The sequence below is a fragment of the Lepisosteus platostomus genome, chromosome 5 (assembly GCF_059453375.1).
Source record: "Lepisosteus platostomus isolate fLepPlt1 chromosome 5, fLepPlt1.hap1, whole genome shotgun sequence".
NCBI classification, from domain to species: domain Eukaryota; kingdom Metazoa; phylum Chordata; class Actinopteri; order Semionotiformes; family Lepisosteidae; genus Lepisosteus; species Lepisosteus platostomus.
Window position 1 is genome coordinate 53,196,014 of NC_142615.1, and position 17,070 is coordinate 53,213,083.

General features: G+C 38.2%; 1 protein-coding gene across 2 annotated transcripts; it reads right to left on the minus strand.

The window, feature by feature from the left end:
* Positions 1 to 1,055: 1,055 nt before the first annotated feature.
* Positions 1,056 to 13,155, minus strand: LOC148669283 (uncharacterized). 2 transcript variants are annotated; one of them, XM_088632511.1, is made up of 3 exons: positions 12,526 to 13,155; positions 3,062 to 3,605; positions 1,056 to 2,905 (listed from the first exon to the last, which is right to left on the minus strand). In XM_088632511.1, exons 1-3 carry the CDS (start codon positions 12,911 to 12,913, stop codon positions 2,686 to 2,688), a joined length of 1,152 nt encoding a protein of 383 aa, XP_088488637.1. In that variant the 5' UTR covers positions 12,914 to 13,155; the 3' UTR covers positions 1,056 to 2,685. The 2 variants fall into 2 exon arrangements, with proteins under 2 accessions (XP_088488637.1, XP_088488636.1); XM_088632510.1 differs by having other exon boundaries at positions 1,056 to 3,605.
* Between the last annotated feature and the right edge of the window lie 3,915 nt (positions 13,156 to 17,070).

Genomic DNA, 17,070 nt, shown 5'->3' on the forward strand with positions numbered 1-17,070 from the left:
ATGTTTTTTTAACAAAGTTCCATTTTCATGTCCGAACTTGGAGACTTTATAATTCTAACTTTAAGTCACCCTTTAATCCTCTGAGGCCTATCTGTCTGCTAGCATGTATTTTGTATTTTTTTTTTGTTTTTAAACAGAGATCAAATATGAAAAAGGTTTCAGATGCCACCTTGCACTCCATGTTGGATTGTAGCAAGAATGCAGCGTTGGGAGTGGGGGCACTCTCTGTAGTTGTGGCAGAGTGGTTAAAATGATGCCTATGTGTTTGATAATTGTTTTTCCCAAAAAAAGTTCATTATTGATCATAATCTCCAGCAAACAAAAAAAGTGCCGAACATGCGAGTCATTCTTGAATCAGAGCCAGGCTACACGGGTATCTGTTCTGTGGTGGTCAGGATATATTTGTACGAGAAACAGGAGGAATTGCTCCACTCCTATTAAGCATAAATTGAAACAGGATAAGAAAGGGGCATTTTGTGTGTTTGTGCATATGTCAACGTATTATCTACATCATAGTGCCTTTCTCATTTGAACGATACTAGAAGGACCACAGAGCAAGCTTTGTCAAGAGTGGGATTCAAACCCGTACCTCTAGAGTGACACCAGTATTTAAAACTTTGAACAAATGTGTCAGCTTTTATAATCCATCTTATTTGTGGAGTGGATGTGTATCTAAGAGTAAAGCAAAGATGCTCACTAAGGTGGGGATGACAGGTTCTGCGGGAACTGCAAATCATATTGCTACGAGATTATCAGGAAATAATATTTAATTGCATTTTGTTTATGTGGTTGGTAAAGTGTATATATATATATATTGCTTGTCCTGTCCAGATTAAACAAAAAAAAAATAGTTGCATTGAAAAAAACAAAACTTACTTATAATTCCATATTTTTATGTTAATGCTGACAAAATAGATTTTCATATTAGGACAGATTCATACAATATCTCTTGATTCTTTATTATTTCCCCTTCAGTTCAGATATATTTATTGTATTTAATTTTTATCCTCTATGGGTATAAACACATTTTAGATTGTGCAACAAAGACTTTGAGGTTTTTGGTAGAATTTAATGAGATTTGTTTTTTTTTTCTCTTAAGTGTGATACTTTAGGATCCTATTCTGTTCTATACGTTTCATGCTTAAAAGTTGTTACACAATTACGAGCCTATCCAAAGAGAACAGTCTTAACTGTAAATTAAACAGGATTAAACTTAACATCCCAAGACAAAGAAATAAAGAATTAATTCAATTTAGACTTGATTCAATTTAAAATCGAATAAAACGAAAACTTATTTTATTATACACATAAATTGTACTGCATGACTAGAACTTGTTCTATTATACATATATTATGTTTTAGTTAGCCATAAGTAAGGGTACAAAATCAAAAGTGGATGACTACAAAGTGACTATGACTAATAGACATTTTAGGAACAAGTAAAGGTTTATTCCATGCTGAAAAGAGAAGAGAGGAAACATAATGTTTCGAATGTGAAGCCTTCTGAGGGTGTTACATGCTGACTCATCTACCTACTTGAACTAATAAGACATTTTAGACATAAGACATGATTAAATCAAAAACTGGTGACTAATTTGGTGTGTTTTTAAGTCAACTGACTGAATAAAATTCCTCCCAAAGTGACTGTAGCTAAATGATCTCTCTTCTGAATGACTGCACTGGTGGACTCTGAAGGTCTCTTGTGTGACTGTGCTGGTGGGCTCTTAAGTTACCTGAATCATTAAAACTCTTCCCACACTGACTGCAACTAAATGGCGGGCTGACTGGTCGCTCTCCTGTGTGAATGCGCTGGTGGTCTCTTAAGGTCCTTAAGTAACTAAAACTCTTCCCACACTGATTGCAGCTGAATGGTCTCTCTCCTGTGTGAATGCGCTGGTGAGCTCTTAAGGTCCTGGAATCACTAAATCTCTTCCCACATTGAATGCAGCTGAATGGTCTCTCTCCTGTGTGTATGTGCTGGTGTGCTCTTAAAGTATTTGACTGACTAAAACTCTTTCCACACTGACTGCATCTGAATGGTCTCTCTCCTGTGTGAATGTGCTGGTGGCATTTTAAGTTGGTTAACTGACTAAAACTTTTCCCACACTGACTGCAGCTGAAGGGTCTCTCTCCAGTGTGAGTGCGCTGGTGGGCTCTTAAGGAACTTGAATCTTTAAAACTCTTCTCACACTGACTGCAGCTGAATGGTCTCTCTCCTGTGTGAATGCGCTGGTGGGTTCTTAAGGTATTTGACCGACTAAAACTCTTTCCACACTGACTGCAGCTAAATGGTTTCTCTCCTGTGTGAATGTGCTGGTGTCTTTTTAAGTTGCTTAACTGACTAAAACTTTTCCCACACTGACTGCAGCTGAAGGGTCTCTCTCCTGTGTGAATGCGCTGGTGGGCTCTTAAGGCACTTGAGTCACTAAAACTCTTCCCACACTGAATGCAGCTGAATGGTCTCTCTCCTGTGTGAATACGCTGGTGGGTTCTGACATTAGATAAGGCTCTAAATCTCTTCCCACACTGACTGCAACTAAACGGTCTCTTTTCTGTGTGAATGTGCTGGTGTCTTTTTAAGAGACTTGACTGACTAAAACTCTTCCCACACTGACTGCAGCTGAAAGGTCTCTCTCCTGTGTGAAGGTGCTGATAGGGTTTTGAAATGCTAGACTGACAGAAATGCTATCTTTGCCGTAATGGCAGTTTGTCCACTCCTTCTGAGCAAGGCCTTGAATGATTCTTCCTCATCCTCTGATTGTGTTGTGTTCTCTTATTCTGCAAATGCTCCATGGAATGGTCTTGCTCTGTGTGCTGAAACTGAGATTTGTTTTCTCCATCGTGTCCCTCAGTGTGCTGCTCAGGAGTGTGAATCACCTGGGGCTCCTTCTCCAGCTCCCTAAGACTAAAAACAGCCAGTTCATTCAGTTGTTCGTCTCTGTGCCCAAGAACAGACACAGACTGCAGTTCATTAAATTCAATAATTTTCTTAGAAACCAGATTATTAAACCTGTGTGTAAAGTCATCAGATACAAAGGGATCATATGACTGTTTAAAATACCTCTGCAATGACAGTCTCTCCACTTTAACAGAACAAGGCCTAATTATTATCAAGCCCTGTTGGAGCGGTTGTTGTTCCTCCCTGTCCTGACTCTCCTCTCGGTGCTGTAACTCAGTACTGATCTCTTCACCAGGTACATCAGTCGTCTGCTCTGCAAGGTCAATCAACTGCGGCTCCATGTCCTGCTCTTTAATATTAACAACATCCAGTTCTTCACTGTACTCTTGTACAGAGACACAGCCCAGTTCATTACAACCTTGCGTAATATTGTTTGTGTCCGGATTGGTAAGCTTCTCTATAAAATCATCAGATAGTAGGAATCCAGGTGTCTCACTCTCAGGCTCTGTCTTCATCATGGGCACAGCAGAGTCCAGATCCTCCACACTCTGTCTACTCTCTGTGTGCTGCTCACTGAGTTTCTCTCTCCCTTCTGCAGCAGTGAGCTCTGTCTCCTGCCTCAGACTGGAGCCCAACTCCTCCTCACTGTGCTGCTGTTCAAGACGAGCCCTTTCCCCAGCATCAGGGAGAGCACTGGCCTCTGAGCCTGCAAATACAGGACAAAAGGACAAGACCTTTAATATGGGCTGACAGTAGAATTTAAAATGCAAATAACACCATGGAGATACAAGAAAACAAACTTTAAGATATAAGGATTTTTAGCATCTACACAGACCACCACAGAATACTAAAATATCCCAATGTTCACTTTATCCTTTTATAGTACACATTTAGTCGAAAGTGTTAATTTAGTTGACAAAAAATAGTATGAAAGGTTTTGTCAGCAACCCGTTTTTCATTTTAGTGAAAGAAAATTAAACACAAATATAATCCACAATGATAATGACAAAGACTTGATTGCTTTGTATTTCTATTTCAGTGCACTAAGATGAGACAAACTGGAGTAAAACTCATATTGAAATTAATTTTGCAACATGAGATTCACCATTTGTGTATTAACTTTGTGTCTGGCAAATAGCAGGCTGGCTGTAACGGGTACAATCCTTAATCTGAGGCTGTATGTGGACTGTGCGGTGCCTAATGGCTACGAATGTGTAAGAATCGCAGTTATCAGGATGTGCCATTTTCCATCTTCTTCTGTGTTCTAGCCGTCTCCCATTTTTGGATGGTCTTTTCAACACCTCATGTCATGAATTCTTATTATGTGTTAATTGACTGGTACAATGAGATGTATACACTCAGCTAACCAGATTAAAGAAAAAAAAGCTGCAGAGAAAAAAGACATGCTTGTGGTTCTCCATGCTTTCAGCTGGAAGAAAAAGATCTGGAGTCGGACAGTATTTCATTAATAATCAAAGAATTCTTGTACAACATTACTGAACTCAGCCACATTATGAGTTGAAATCTACAATAAATCTGAAGCGCCATCTGAGCTGCAGCACCCAGACACTGCATTAAGATACATTTACATTGCCGCTAGTCAACACATTAACTAGAAAGCTAAGCAGGAATAAACAGTTTTAAAGCTTGTATATTAGGAAATTACAATCTTCCTGTCTTGGATCGAGATTATTGTGCAAGAGATAAGTTACGCTTTTAAAATGTATGTCGAATGCGCTATATGTGCTGCATTTCAGCTTCATAATGGTGCTCTGTCAGAAATGTGATTTTTGGTCATATTTTATTTTCATAAGTTTACAGTGACAGTAAAATGTTTTTTGTGTACTGTACATTTCACAGCATGTAATAAAAAGTAGAAAAGAATGTTATTTAATCACATGTAGTTTGTGTATGTGGCTGGGTATTTAGCTAACGAGACAATATTTTGTAACAACATATTATAGCATGTGCACGCATTTTCTACTAATTTCTTAAGAAGAGTGTGTGTGGAGTATAATTGTGCTTGCCAACATTCAAGGTCAGAATTCTTCTATAAAGCCCTGGCCAAATATGAAGACGGTACATACCGTTAAAATTCAAACTGAATTAAAAACTACACATTCCTGTTAACGTGGCAGTGCATGTGATCCTTGCTTTTAGCCAATGAAACAGGGCAAAAAATCAGTACATGATGTTGGGGCTGAGTTTTGAAAACTTAACTTATCAGCAACAAAGCATAATTTACACGATAGGCTACCTTAAATTGTCAGTTACACAACTCTGTATGTCGCATAAGCCACTCCTATTTGGCTTTTTAGTAATGGAGTCAGGATGATGACTCCCCCCACCCCCTTAACTGTTCCGTGTCTGAATCGCAGAGGGTGAGAGAGAGTAGGGATAGACAGACAGAAAAAAGGGAATCACAACTACAATACAAATATATTTTTATGGTAAGGGGGAGCAAAACATCAGTATTTAGTACAAAATATATAGTTCACATCTGAGCCTAAATATAAAGTTAAAATCTCGACAAACAAAGCAATGTAGGAAATCCACAATTTTTCTGGAGAAGAAATACAAATAGAAAATAAATGCTTTTTGACATCTCAAATCGGTTTGATCAAAACGAACAAGAAAAATAGTATTTTCAGAGAGCAATTACTTTGTGTTTACATTTACATAGAAATTGGAGCAATCTAATCTAAAATTAAGATCACACCAGAGACAGCAGTAGCTCTGCTTGTCATAGACGTTCAGCAAAGGAATAAGCCATGTCAAGTGCAATAATTCAGTGCAGTAATCATAGTTTAAAATGTGCATAGAGTAATGTAAAAATGCTGGGAACTTCACAATTAAGAAGCTCAGTAGTACAAGAAACAAAAGGAGGATAAAACTTGAACTTTTTAAGGCTGAAACTATATTTCAGTCTAAAAAATTAAGGCAAATAAAAATTTAGAATGTTGGTGTTAGAGATGTAAATAAATGAAAAAATATAAAAATGTAAATGAGCAAAAGGCTTATAAATGGAACAGGTGTTACCTTGAAATAAGCAATCAGAAATAATTAGATATAATAAGAAGAGGGATGCAGGAACACTTGCAAAAGCTCAGGCATACAAATAAAAATAATAGAAAGCTGTGTGTTAGAAAAGAACATGTAAACCTGAAGCAGATTTGGCAGAAAGCGAGGACTTGAATACTCGGGTGCATGTTTGGCAGTATGAAGGTTTGATAGGCTAGAGAGCCAGAAAATCAGCTCACATGACAAACAGAGCACTTCGTCAGAGAGCCCTGTATGAATTAATAGCAAACATGGTTTCATGAAAGGCTTCTCAATCGGTTGGGCATTCAGGTAGATTGCCAGTGTAAAGGATTTATAAATATATTTTGTTAAAGCAAGTCAGTTTTTTTTTGCAACACATAAAACATTTTTCCAAGCAACACAAAGACATTTTTCCAAGAAAGTAATTTAGCTTTTGTCACTAATGGAACCACTAGATAAAGACATAAATATAGAAAACTAAAGATTTTTAATTCAATGCTGGTAGCAAGATAAACTTGGACTCAACAGCTGTCAGGTTGAGGTCAGTGTATATTTTATCGCTGAGATAGTGCAAGATGTTAACAGTGAAATCAGGTACTTAGAAGTGTCTCATTTCAGGAAGGAGATTTTCATAATAATTACAAATCTAGCAGGATAGAGAAAGCACAGGATAAAGGCAGTTAGATTAGTATCAGATTAGTATGCAAAGCCATTTAGCAAAGAGAGAAAAACCAGCATAGATTAGATCTTTATTTCTGAACCATGGAAAACCTGATCATGTTTCTCTATAATAATAAAGTTTTTTATTATTTTATATAGCACCTTTAAAATTAGCATCTCAAAGCAATACAATAGGTGTAAAAACAGTTATAAGGACCACAAATTACAAAGTACATACACTGAAAACAAAGGTTTTGAGTTTAAATTTAAATGCACTCAGGGTAGGTGATTCTGATATCACTAGGGATATAAATTCAGAGCTCTGAGGTGTAGCTAGAGAAGGCCCCGTTAACCACAGAATGTAGATAATCTTGAAGACCAGAGTCAGTTGAACAGGTTGCAAGGTGCGGAGTAGATGGATAATAAGCCAGATAGGTACTGAATGAGGATGAGAGTGTTGAAGTTGACTCAGAACCTCGTAGGAAGACAGTGCAAGGACTTGAAGACAGGTGTAAGGTGATTGCTTGCTAGCGACCCGGTCAGGATTCTGGGTGTAAAATGCTGAACAGATTTGGAGATAGCTCAGTGTGGATTTAATTACCCCAGTGAACAGGATGTGCACTCACTAATTCTAGGAGAAAAAAAAACTCTCAGTTTCTCTAGTGCCCTTTAAAGGCAAGGGAATCAGTGTGATATTCCACAATGCAGAGTGCTACATGGCCAGTATTTACATATGATATTTGTTAAACAAATTAATACAAGCAGTTTTTGAGGATTTAAGTATAGGCTGAGTCATTGCAGGATGCAAAACTAGAGACGTAGGTATGAAAAAGATAATTTTGGGAAAGCTGAAGAATGCACTGGTAACAAGAACACTTCCTAAAAGGGCTAGACATACATTTGACAAATTGACAGGAGATGTTGTAGACTGCACCAGTGGCCATATCACCCTGCAGCTCTCAACTAGTTATTCACTGAAGCTAAGCAGGATTGAGCCTGGACAGTACCTGGATGAGCGACTAACTGGGAAGCTAAGGTTGCCTCTGGAAGTGGTGTTAATGGGACCAGCAGGGGGTGCCCCACCCTGCAGTCTGTATGGGTCCTAAGTCCCACTGTAATGGCAGGGACACTGTATAATTGGCTTGCTCTTGCCCCGCAGTGGACTAGCGCTCCATCTAGGGTGTACCCTGCCTTGCCCTTGTTGCTTGCTGTTGCTAGGCTCCAGCTCTTCCCACAACCCTGAATGGAATAATGTGGTTAGGAGAATGGATAGATGGATGTTACAGACTGCAGAAGAAGATGATCAAATTAATGGACTGAATACTTACACAGCTACTGAAAAAACATACAAAAAGCATGCTAACACCTGTCTTCCTATTCCTTAGTTAATACATTTGATTTTTATAAACAGTTAACATTGATTATTCATTCACTCATAAGGAAGAACAATAAGCTTCTGCAAAAATAAATCTAAATGGTGAGAAATTAGGGACTTAGAAGACAAAGAAAATTTACACTGTTTAATTTTAAATACTAAGTTATAAATGCAGAACCAATGGGTGCCATTCACATCTTGCGCTATAGAACACTCATTCTGTATTGCTGAGCTCCGCACCTCCTCTCTCTGAGAGAGCGCAGAGGGCAGTGTGCTATTTTTCCAGCCTCCAATTGGGAAACAAAAACCTGATCTGCTTCACACCAGAGGAAGAAAGGAGAATGTGATTTTTCCTGTAAGAAATGTGTGTTGCATTTATGAAATTCAACTATTTAAAAGATTTACTTAAAAAGTAAAAAACCTACAGCAAACACAAATTTTCTAAGCTGTTCCTAAGAAAAATCGCCCACTTTTTGCGCTTACAAAGTGTTCTTTAACTAAACCCATTTTTTATAGCTTTTAAAGTCATGCAATGTTTAAGTTAGGCTGGAACACATCATTGTATCTTATTTATATTTAAAAAATCATTTGTACAGCTTTTTAAAAAGCACTGTGATAGACTGAAACACAGGCCTGTTATAATACTTATACTTAATATAATACTAGCAAAACATGATTAACACTATCACTACAGCAGTTTTTCAGATGAATTATTATGGCATCAAAAGACCTATTTATTAATAATATCAGTGAAATAAAGAACATTTATGTTACTTTTTCTGTTCTGTGGTAATAGTTTAAGTAATTCATGCAGTAATTACTCTATAGTTATTACAAATTCAGTATTGGTGGAAGCCTCTACTAAATAAACTGAAAATAATGTTGTTTTCAAACTTTGAAAACACTTCCTTTGAAAACATAATTTCAAAACAAAACATATAGAAAAGTACAGAATTATTAACAGTGCCAAAACAGATGTTCTTATTAGGAAAAATTCATACAATGTCCCTCTATAAGATTATTTATTATTAATCAAAAATAAATTATTTATTGTATTGATATTTGACATTTCGGGGGATCAAAACTCTTTAAACTGTGCAAGAAAAAATGTACTTTTTGACAATATCTTATAAAATGTTGTAAATATTTTCTAAGACATACATTTTATTATTTATTACAATATTTAGTATTTATGATACTTTTTATCATATTTTTTTAGTATTTATGATACATTTTATTATACAAATAAATTAAATACTTTAACTGTGACTAAAACTAATTTTGTTTTAATCAGTTTAATTAAGTTAATTAAGAATACATATGGTGAAAATTGAGTTGACTGGACTAAATTAAAAATGGATGACTAAATTAACACTGCAAACAACTTATCTAAACACACATTACATTTGTTGGTATCATATACCCCTAGTTACAGCAACAATCAACACTGACCAGCAAAGTCTTTTAATAACCATGTCAAGGATTAAATGTGAAAACAGTGTAGTGACTGGTCAAAGCCCAAGCACAGTCCTCAGTGTGCTGTTTAAGGTTGAACTCTAGAAGCCACGAATGGCTTAGACAGTGAATTCGGAGAGGGAGAGAGATGAACCAGGCAGGAAGGGAGACAGTCTGATACAGAACTGTTTAATTACAGAGAGGCTCCCAGCTGAAACAGAAAGAGGCAAGCTGGTGATCCAGAAAATAAACCAAAGAGGGGAAAAAAGGCAAAAAGGCACAGAGATAACCAGTGGGAGAAAATGAGACCGGAGATGATTTTCCACTGGGTTATCATTACTTATCATTACTTGATATGATAAGGGGGGGAAAGGGTTGTTCTGAATATACTTTACTGAAGATAACGCTAACACGAGTGAGTGACACTTATTAACAACAGCGGATTGAATCATAATAATAAATAGAAAACTTTATTTTATATAACACCTTTAAAAGGGGCTTCTCAAAGCTCTTTACAGAGGAAAAAAGCCACACAGTGGGAGGAGGCAGCAGAATTAAACAGGTACAGTGAGGGTTTGAAAGGGGCAATAAGGAGTTTGATTAAACTGATTGAGATCTAGATTGAGATTCTCATTGAAAAACGGGCAGTCTGAGTGAAAGGTGTCCCAATCTGTTTGGATGGCAGGGTAAGAATGTGAGAGCTCTCATGTTGCCCCTGGCAACCGTAGGACATGGGTCGGACCCAGTCCAGGCATGACAATACAAATTCGAGACCCCCCAAAAAAGCAAAGATCCAAACACACAAATGATCTGAACCTGATTCATTAGAAAGTGGAGGGCACAGATTCTAAAAAAACCACAAATATCAAATGTGATAAAATAATATTATGAGGTGAATCTAGATACAACAGGTAACTCCTGGTTATTGTCAACATTTCAAGCTTCACAGCAAAGGGGATGCTCGCTGGGACGTGGAAGCCCCAGATTCAGTGATCAAAGCAATTGTAATATTTACCTTGGTTTAAATTAGTTAATGAAATCCTTGGTAAATGATTAAGTGTTAATAAACAGTCCAGAAAGACAGCCTAAAAGAAAGGGACAGAGATAAGAACAGAAGAGACAAGAGAACATGAAGGCGAGAGCTCCTTGTCTCAGATCAACTGAAAGACCAGACTGTAGCTAAGTATTTGAACCTTGTTAAGATAGCCTGTTATTCTGTAATTTTTAGAGATCTCTGATTGCCAGAGTAAAGGATGCCTTGGTTAAAAACACCTTCTCCTTATTAGTGGGTGGATTTTGAGAATAAGCAGGTAAATATTGCCATTAATTTGGTAACATCAGGGTTAAGAGGGGAAGAGAGATTTAACTGCACGTAACATTGTTTTTAGTTTGGAAGGCAGTTGATCTCTTCTGCTGGTCTTTGTAGGAGCTATTTAAGAGTTGAATACTTAGCAACAGTCAGGTTTTTCTGGGTAAATAGGAGGTTGGCCTGTGGGTCACCTTATTTATAAATTGCATAACTTGCATTTTGTATGTTTATTGTGTGTGTAGTTTAGTGTGTGTATTGTCACTGTTAATAAATATTTGTTAGCCCAGTGTGTCTTACTTCTGACTCTTTTCTGTCGGAGCACAAAGAAATCAAGTGCTTGTCAATCTAATTATTTCTATATATGGGTGATATAGATATATAATTTAATTGTTGATTTACCCTCTGGGCCATTTCAGGCTGTTCCTCTAATTTCAAAACTCCCCATTTGTAATCATTGGTGTCAACAATATTCTCTGATGGTATCCTATGCATGGTGTATCCCAAACTGTGCCACTTGCATGCTGGGATAGGCTCCGACTCTACTGTGACCCTGTACTGGATAGAGTAGTGAATTCAACTGAGAGGAAACGACTCTCTCTAGAAGACTCATACACATTCTACTCTGTGCCTAATCCAAAGAGGTCAGGAAGAAAACAGTGCTGGTACTCAACTGATCAATAAAAGCAGACAACACTGGCCAGACATTGTAGCACAGAAACACAAAGAAAAAAACCCTGGGAACAGAGATTCCTCCAAAATCCAGGACACTCCTCCAAGATCAATGAATACAGCAGAATCCCCAAACTTAAAACACCCCAATATGCTGCAGCCCACCAGAGACAATCCAATATTCACTTGCTCCTGCACCTCAAACTCCTGACCCATAGAAAACATAAGATTGCATATATCTATCAACTGATTGACCATTTTTATCCTGTTTAAAATGTCACATTTACTTCCAGATTTTATTTGCTTTTGTAAAACCTAAATCACTGAAAAAACGTTTGGCCAAGATTATATTAAAAATAAGTTAAATACATAAAACACATATCAAACATAATTCCAAAGATAAAAAACACTAAACAAGCAAGATACCAATGTATTCTGAAACAATGATGTAAATGCAGTAGCTCATCATTTTTTACTCCAGTTACTGACTAATATAGGCTAAACAACGTCTAAACAATGTGTTCTCGGCCTTGTTACTGAAATACAGATGAGGGGATGAGGAGAATGAGGGGTTAATACAGACACAATAACTGCACACTCCAGTACATGAACACTGCACTGAGAGAGAGGGGGGTTAATACAGACACACTGACTGGACACTCCAGTACATTAACACTTCACTGAGAGAAAAAGGTTAATAAAAACACGAATATTCCGAATATTCCTGACAGAATATTCTAGAGGAATTACTACAGACAGACCCTGGTGGACTGGAATGTTAAACAAATATAAAAGCTAAACAAATACTGTATTTGTATTATAATAATTGTGTATACTGTATATATATTATATACTGTATATATATTTCCTAATAACATCGGATTACACACCGATTTAGAGAAACAGATGCTGAATCTGCTGAGATGCTGAGTTGTCTTTAGCATCATAACCGGATTATAACAATTTCAGTTTCCAGTAAAGCATCCTGTCGCTATATCACACAAGTCTTTCCACTTCACTTTGTATCTCTCCACTATATTCTCACCAGTGAGGAAGTTAAGGACACTGTTTTTAAACTCACACACACACTGACTTCATACAAGTCACCACACTGACCTGCCAGCTCCAGTTTCGTGTCCATTTCTTCTTTTATTTCTGCAGTGACTTCACAGAGAAGCGTGTGTCCAACGCGATCTGTCTGTTCCTGATCTCCTCCTGCTCCCGACTCCTTCTCCCTCAGCTGTAATCTCCACTTCAGGCTCTCGTTCTCCTTCTTCAGCTGCGCCATTTCACTCCCGACACTGTGCTCCACACACTGTGTGATTTTAAACACCGCCCGTCTAACCAGGATCTGGGAGACGCTGCGGAGTTTGTCTTGAAACTCGTCCTCAGAATCAGACATCCTGTTTCTGAAAACGTCTGAAACTTCATACACGATCGATTTGAGCAAAACCTGCATGAAAGAGTGAAGCTCAGTTTGCAGATTCAACAAACACTCCGCCATCCTTCTTCAGAGTCGGTCAGAAACAAAGGCTAAATTGTGGAGTTTAAACGCAAAAACGTTCTTATTTTATTCTTCACAGATCCTGCATTCAGGCCTGTATTCCGTTCAAGCATTCCGTTCAACACAGCTGACAAATCGTAGCATAGTAAAAAAACAAAATAACTTTCTTCTTGATTATTTAGCTAAAACAACTGACTCAATCACTGTCTCGTGGGTGAAATATCTGTTGTGTTAAGTCGCGCAGCTTGATGACGTCATTCTTTAGGGCTGCCGCAGCTTCAAAACAACTGAGGAGAGGAATTTTGAGATGTATGTCTGTATTTCTGTACCCCCTGCAAGAGATATAAACCTCACCACACCTGCTAGCGCCATCTAGTCAGGACGAGTGAATCACCTGCGAGTGAATTTTGTGAAACAGAAAATGTATTTCCACGTTTTACTTGCAGGACACTATAATGTACATTATCAGCGCAGGATTTCATGTAAAGCTATTTTTAAATCGAAGCACACATCACTTATCACCTGCTCTGCTCAGTTTTGTGATATAATATTAAATGCAATCTCTGAATAAGTCACTGAACTTGGCCAGACCAACTGAAAGGACGGAATGCAGACAATAACTTAACAGGTTTAAATTTTATTCTTCTATTGCCCCTCCACAACCCACTCTAATTCATATTATCTAATTAATACATTTTTCCTTCCTTTCATTATCTTTATACACCTCTCTTTCCCTTCCTTACTATTTTTTCCCAATCTTTTTTATCTCTCACATCTCTCCATACTTATAGCTTTGTTTATCTTAGATGAAATATGTCTCAACAAGGCCACATACTTGTTTAAATTGATTTATTTTTCCTTTCAAGCTATAAACAGTGTTTTCATCTTCAGTCTGTCCAACAGGTTGATTGGCCCCATATTGTTCATCTGTTTCTACAGAACAGCTCTTCCTCCAAAATGTAAGCGTAGCCAGTGTTGCAGAAAAGAAATATGCCTATTGTAATAATTCTAAGAATTTTTCTAGTGCAAGAGCTTAACCAAAACTGTACCTGTATTTCTAGGTGTTATACCAGTTCAGTCATATATACATTTTGTGATCAGTCACCTTGGAGTCTGCTTAACCAGTAGAAATCAAATACAACTGAAGTTTTTCTTGTTGAGACTTAAACTGTTAATCTTCCATATCAGGTAAGTGTATAAAAAGTCAGCTGTAACTCTTCTTGTCAGAACTACTCTCCTGACTGTAAGGAGGATACTTCTTTTTGGTCATGTATTCAATAAACTCCTCTTCTACTTAACAAAAAACGTCTCAAGTGGATTTTTGTTCTACATCTCCATTCGCAGGTTTTTGGTAAAAAAAAAATCGCCAGGATTTTTTGTTAGCTGGCAGAATTCCTTCTGCACTAATGAGCAAGATTTGTATTTCATCTTTCATAAGTTATATGCAATTTTTGAAAAACAAGTTGTCCAAAAAGAAAATGAATACTTGCATTGAACCAAATCAAGCCATATTTGATCTTCAATAATTATGAAACATTCTATAGGACAAAACAAGAAGAAAGATACCGCAGGATTTCAGAAACAGGATTTCCTGGTTATTGAGAGAAGCTTTTACCATCCAGGAATTTTCGTGTCCAAGGACTTCAATGTGCTTTCCATATACAGCTGCCACTGAAGCACAGCACAGACTCAGAAACTTGACATCTCCCAAGGAATATGTTGAAATTGTAGGTGGAAGAGGAAAATGACCCTCAAGTACAAGGAAAAGATGATCATCTTGATCTCGCCACCTCATGACTAGTCTAGTGGCAGTGCCCTGACAAGGTGGCTGAGTGGTTAAGGTGATGATTGCTAATCCATTGTGCTCTGCACGCATGGGTTAGAATCCTATCGTTGTTGTGTTGTGTTCACTGTTCCTATTTGAAACTGTTTAATAAGTGTTCTTTGTCATTGGTGTTCCTTTACGAGAACAGTAGCCAAAGAGCTTCCTCTATATTTATTTGAGTGAAGGGGGGGAAACCATGTATGTGCAGAAAATAATCATCGAATTGAAGTGCTGCCACACATAAGTAATGTCTGAACTTATTGTTGGTAACCTGGAGAGCAGACCAACCTCTTCAGTGATGTAAAGCACAGGACCTGCAGTATGTAACATACACTAAATATGATATTTCAGTCTTCTGTGGAGCAACTCATACGAAACTCTAAATCCCAGGGTTGTGAATTCAAGCTCCATGCTGGTGTAATGGCAAGGCTTATTAATAATACAGGAATTAAGTTTTCTGCTCCCTTGCCTTGCTCTCCCTCATCCTAGTGGTGCTGGACACAGAGAGGCCATTCCATTTGGTTCAGATTTAAGATGTTTTTCTATCTGAGTTTTTTCTATGTTTTTTCTGATAAGGAACAACTCCCAAGTCTGAGGTTCTCCAGCCACCCTAATAAATGGTCATCTCTGGCGCCTTACTGTCTGGGAGATTCCAAGGGAGAGTCTCATCCCAGGTTTTTTACAACCCTAATGTCAGAGAGCATAGTTATTCATCCTCCACCTTGATCAGCTAATCAGGAACTGGTAGGCCAGGGTAACCCCACATGGGTCTCGAATGCCCACGGAACATTCAAGCAATGAACGACCGTAGTTCCTCCAGATAAAACAGGCAGCACAGGGCCCAGAAGATGCCCCTCCAGGACATTCTCAGACTCAGCTCGGACAATCACGTGATGGAGTCGAGAACGGAGAACGTTCGCATGTAACCAAAGGATCCGCCCGAGGTTAGCCCTGTAGCAAGCCTCATGAACCCACCGCAAACACTCGCCTGATCAACGAGTGAACTAAGGTCGGAACTGTCAATAGCTGGATCTTATTATTCAGGGCTAGCACTACACTGGGAACGAAACTGTCTTCTTCCCATTGAAAGAGTGGACCCACAGTCACTTTTCATGTCCACAGTCTCTGCTAGTGGAGCCAGGACTAACTCCCCTCCTTCTCCCACTCATTACGCCGGACCAGGACTACCTGGCGCTGGTCCAGAGGATGCCGATTGGATGCAGCAACAGCCTGTCACTGCTCTCTTGTGTCCGTTGGAGATCTGAATCCACACAGATTGGATGAGTATTCAACATTCTGCATTACAGCTCGAGAATTCAAATGTTACCTCAACCTCAGTTGATATCAATTTAATGCCTATTAAATTGTGATGTACTTCACTTTGAGTATCTAGTGTAGAAGTTGTCATCAAAGTTCATTTACGAAACAGTATAAATGAATGGTATACTGAATGTATGTCCCTCATGGTTTGTGACTCTTCGTTATTGAATATACAGTATAAGGTCAGCAGGCTTGGGGAATTGAACTTTAAGGTGAAGACTGCGGGTTCAGTAGCAGCAGAACCTGATCAGTATCAGTTGACTCCGATATACTTTGAAAACTTAACTTCTGGATTTAGAGTCAGACATTCTACCGTTGCACAATGGGGTACTTAATTAAAAAATAGAAAAACAATCAGTGTTCCTGGATCTGTTATCGAGAACAACACCTGCACAAGAGCTGCACAGGAAGAATGAAATGTGGTCTGGGATGAAGAGACTCTCTTCGGAAGAGCGGTGCTCTTCACAGGATAATTTTTTTGGGACACTGATTTGTCTCCTTTGGGGAATTCAAAAGTGCTGCAGCTGTGACCTCGTGGTGCAACGGTAGTGCGTCTGACTCCAGATCAAAAGGCTGCGTGTTCAAATCACATTGAGGTCAGCTGTTAGTTTTTCAGGTTCTGCTGGTCCTGAACACGGAATTCACACCATGCAGTTGAGTTCTATCTGTACACCACATAGATAATCTAAACAAAATAGAGCAGTACAGGACACGCAGTGCGGAGCTCACACAGCGAATAGCCTTGAACACAAGAGAAAAGGCACAGTTCACATCTGCCAAACATCATGTCCGACTTTAGAGACAGCTACATCAGAGAATGGAATCCCGGAAGTTTCAGATAATTTTTTTTTAAATACAGGTTCAAGAAAACCTGAAAGTTAGGGAGTTTCGGACACTTTTCTTTTATTAAATAGTGTCTGAAGCCTGAAAATGTAATTTGAAAAAAAAAAACGCTATTGGACATTAGCAGGTGCTTTTTGTAACGATTTGCTATTTCATGCTGGAAAACAAA

What these genes read in the sequence shown, in the direction of transcription:
- LOC148669283 (XM_088632510.1), bottom strand. Translation starts at nt 12,913, where the DNA reads ATGGCGGAGTGTTTGTTGAATCTGCAAACTGAGCTTCACTCTTTCATG. An exon ending in CACGAAACTGGAGCTGGCAG is followed by an intron (nt 3,606 to 12,525) that starts GTCAGTGTGGTG and finishes CTGTATTTGCAG; the next exon opens with GCTCAGAGGCCAGTGCTCTC.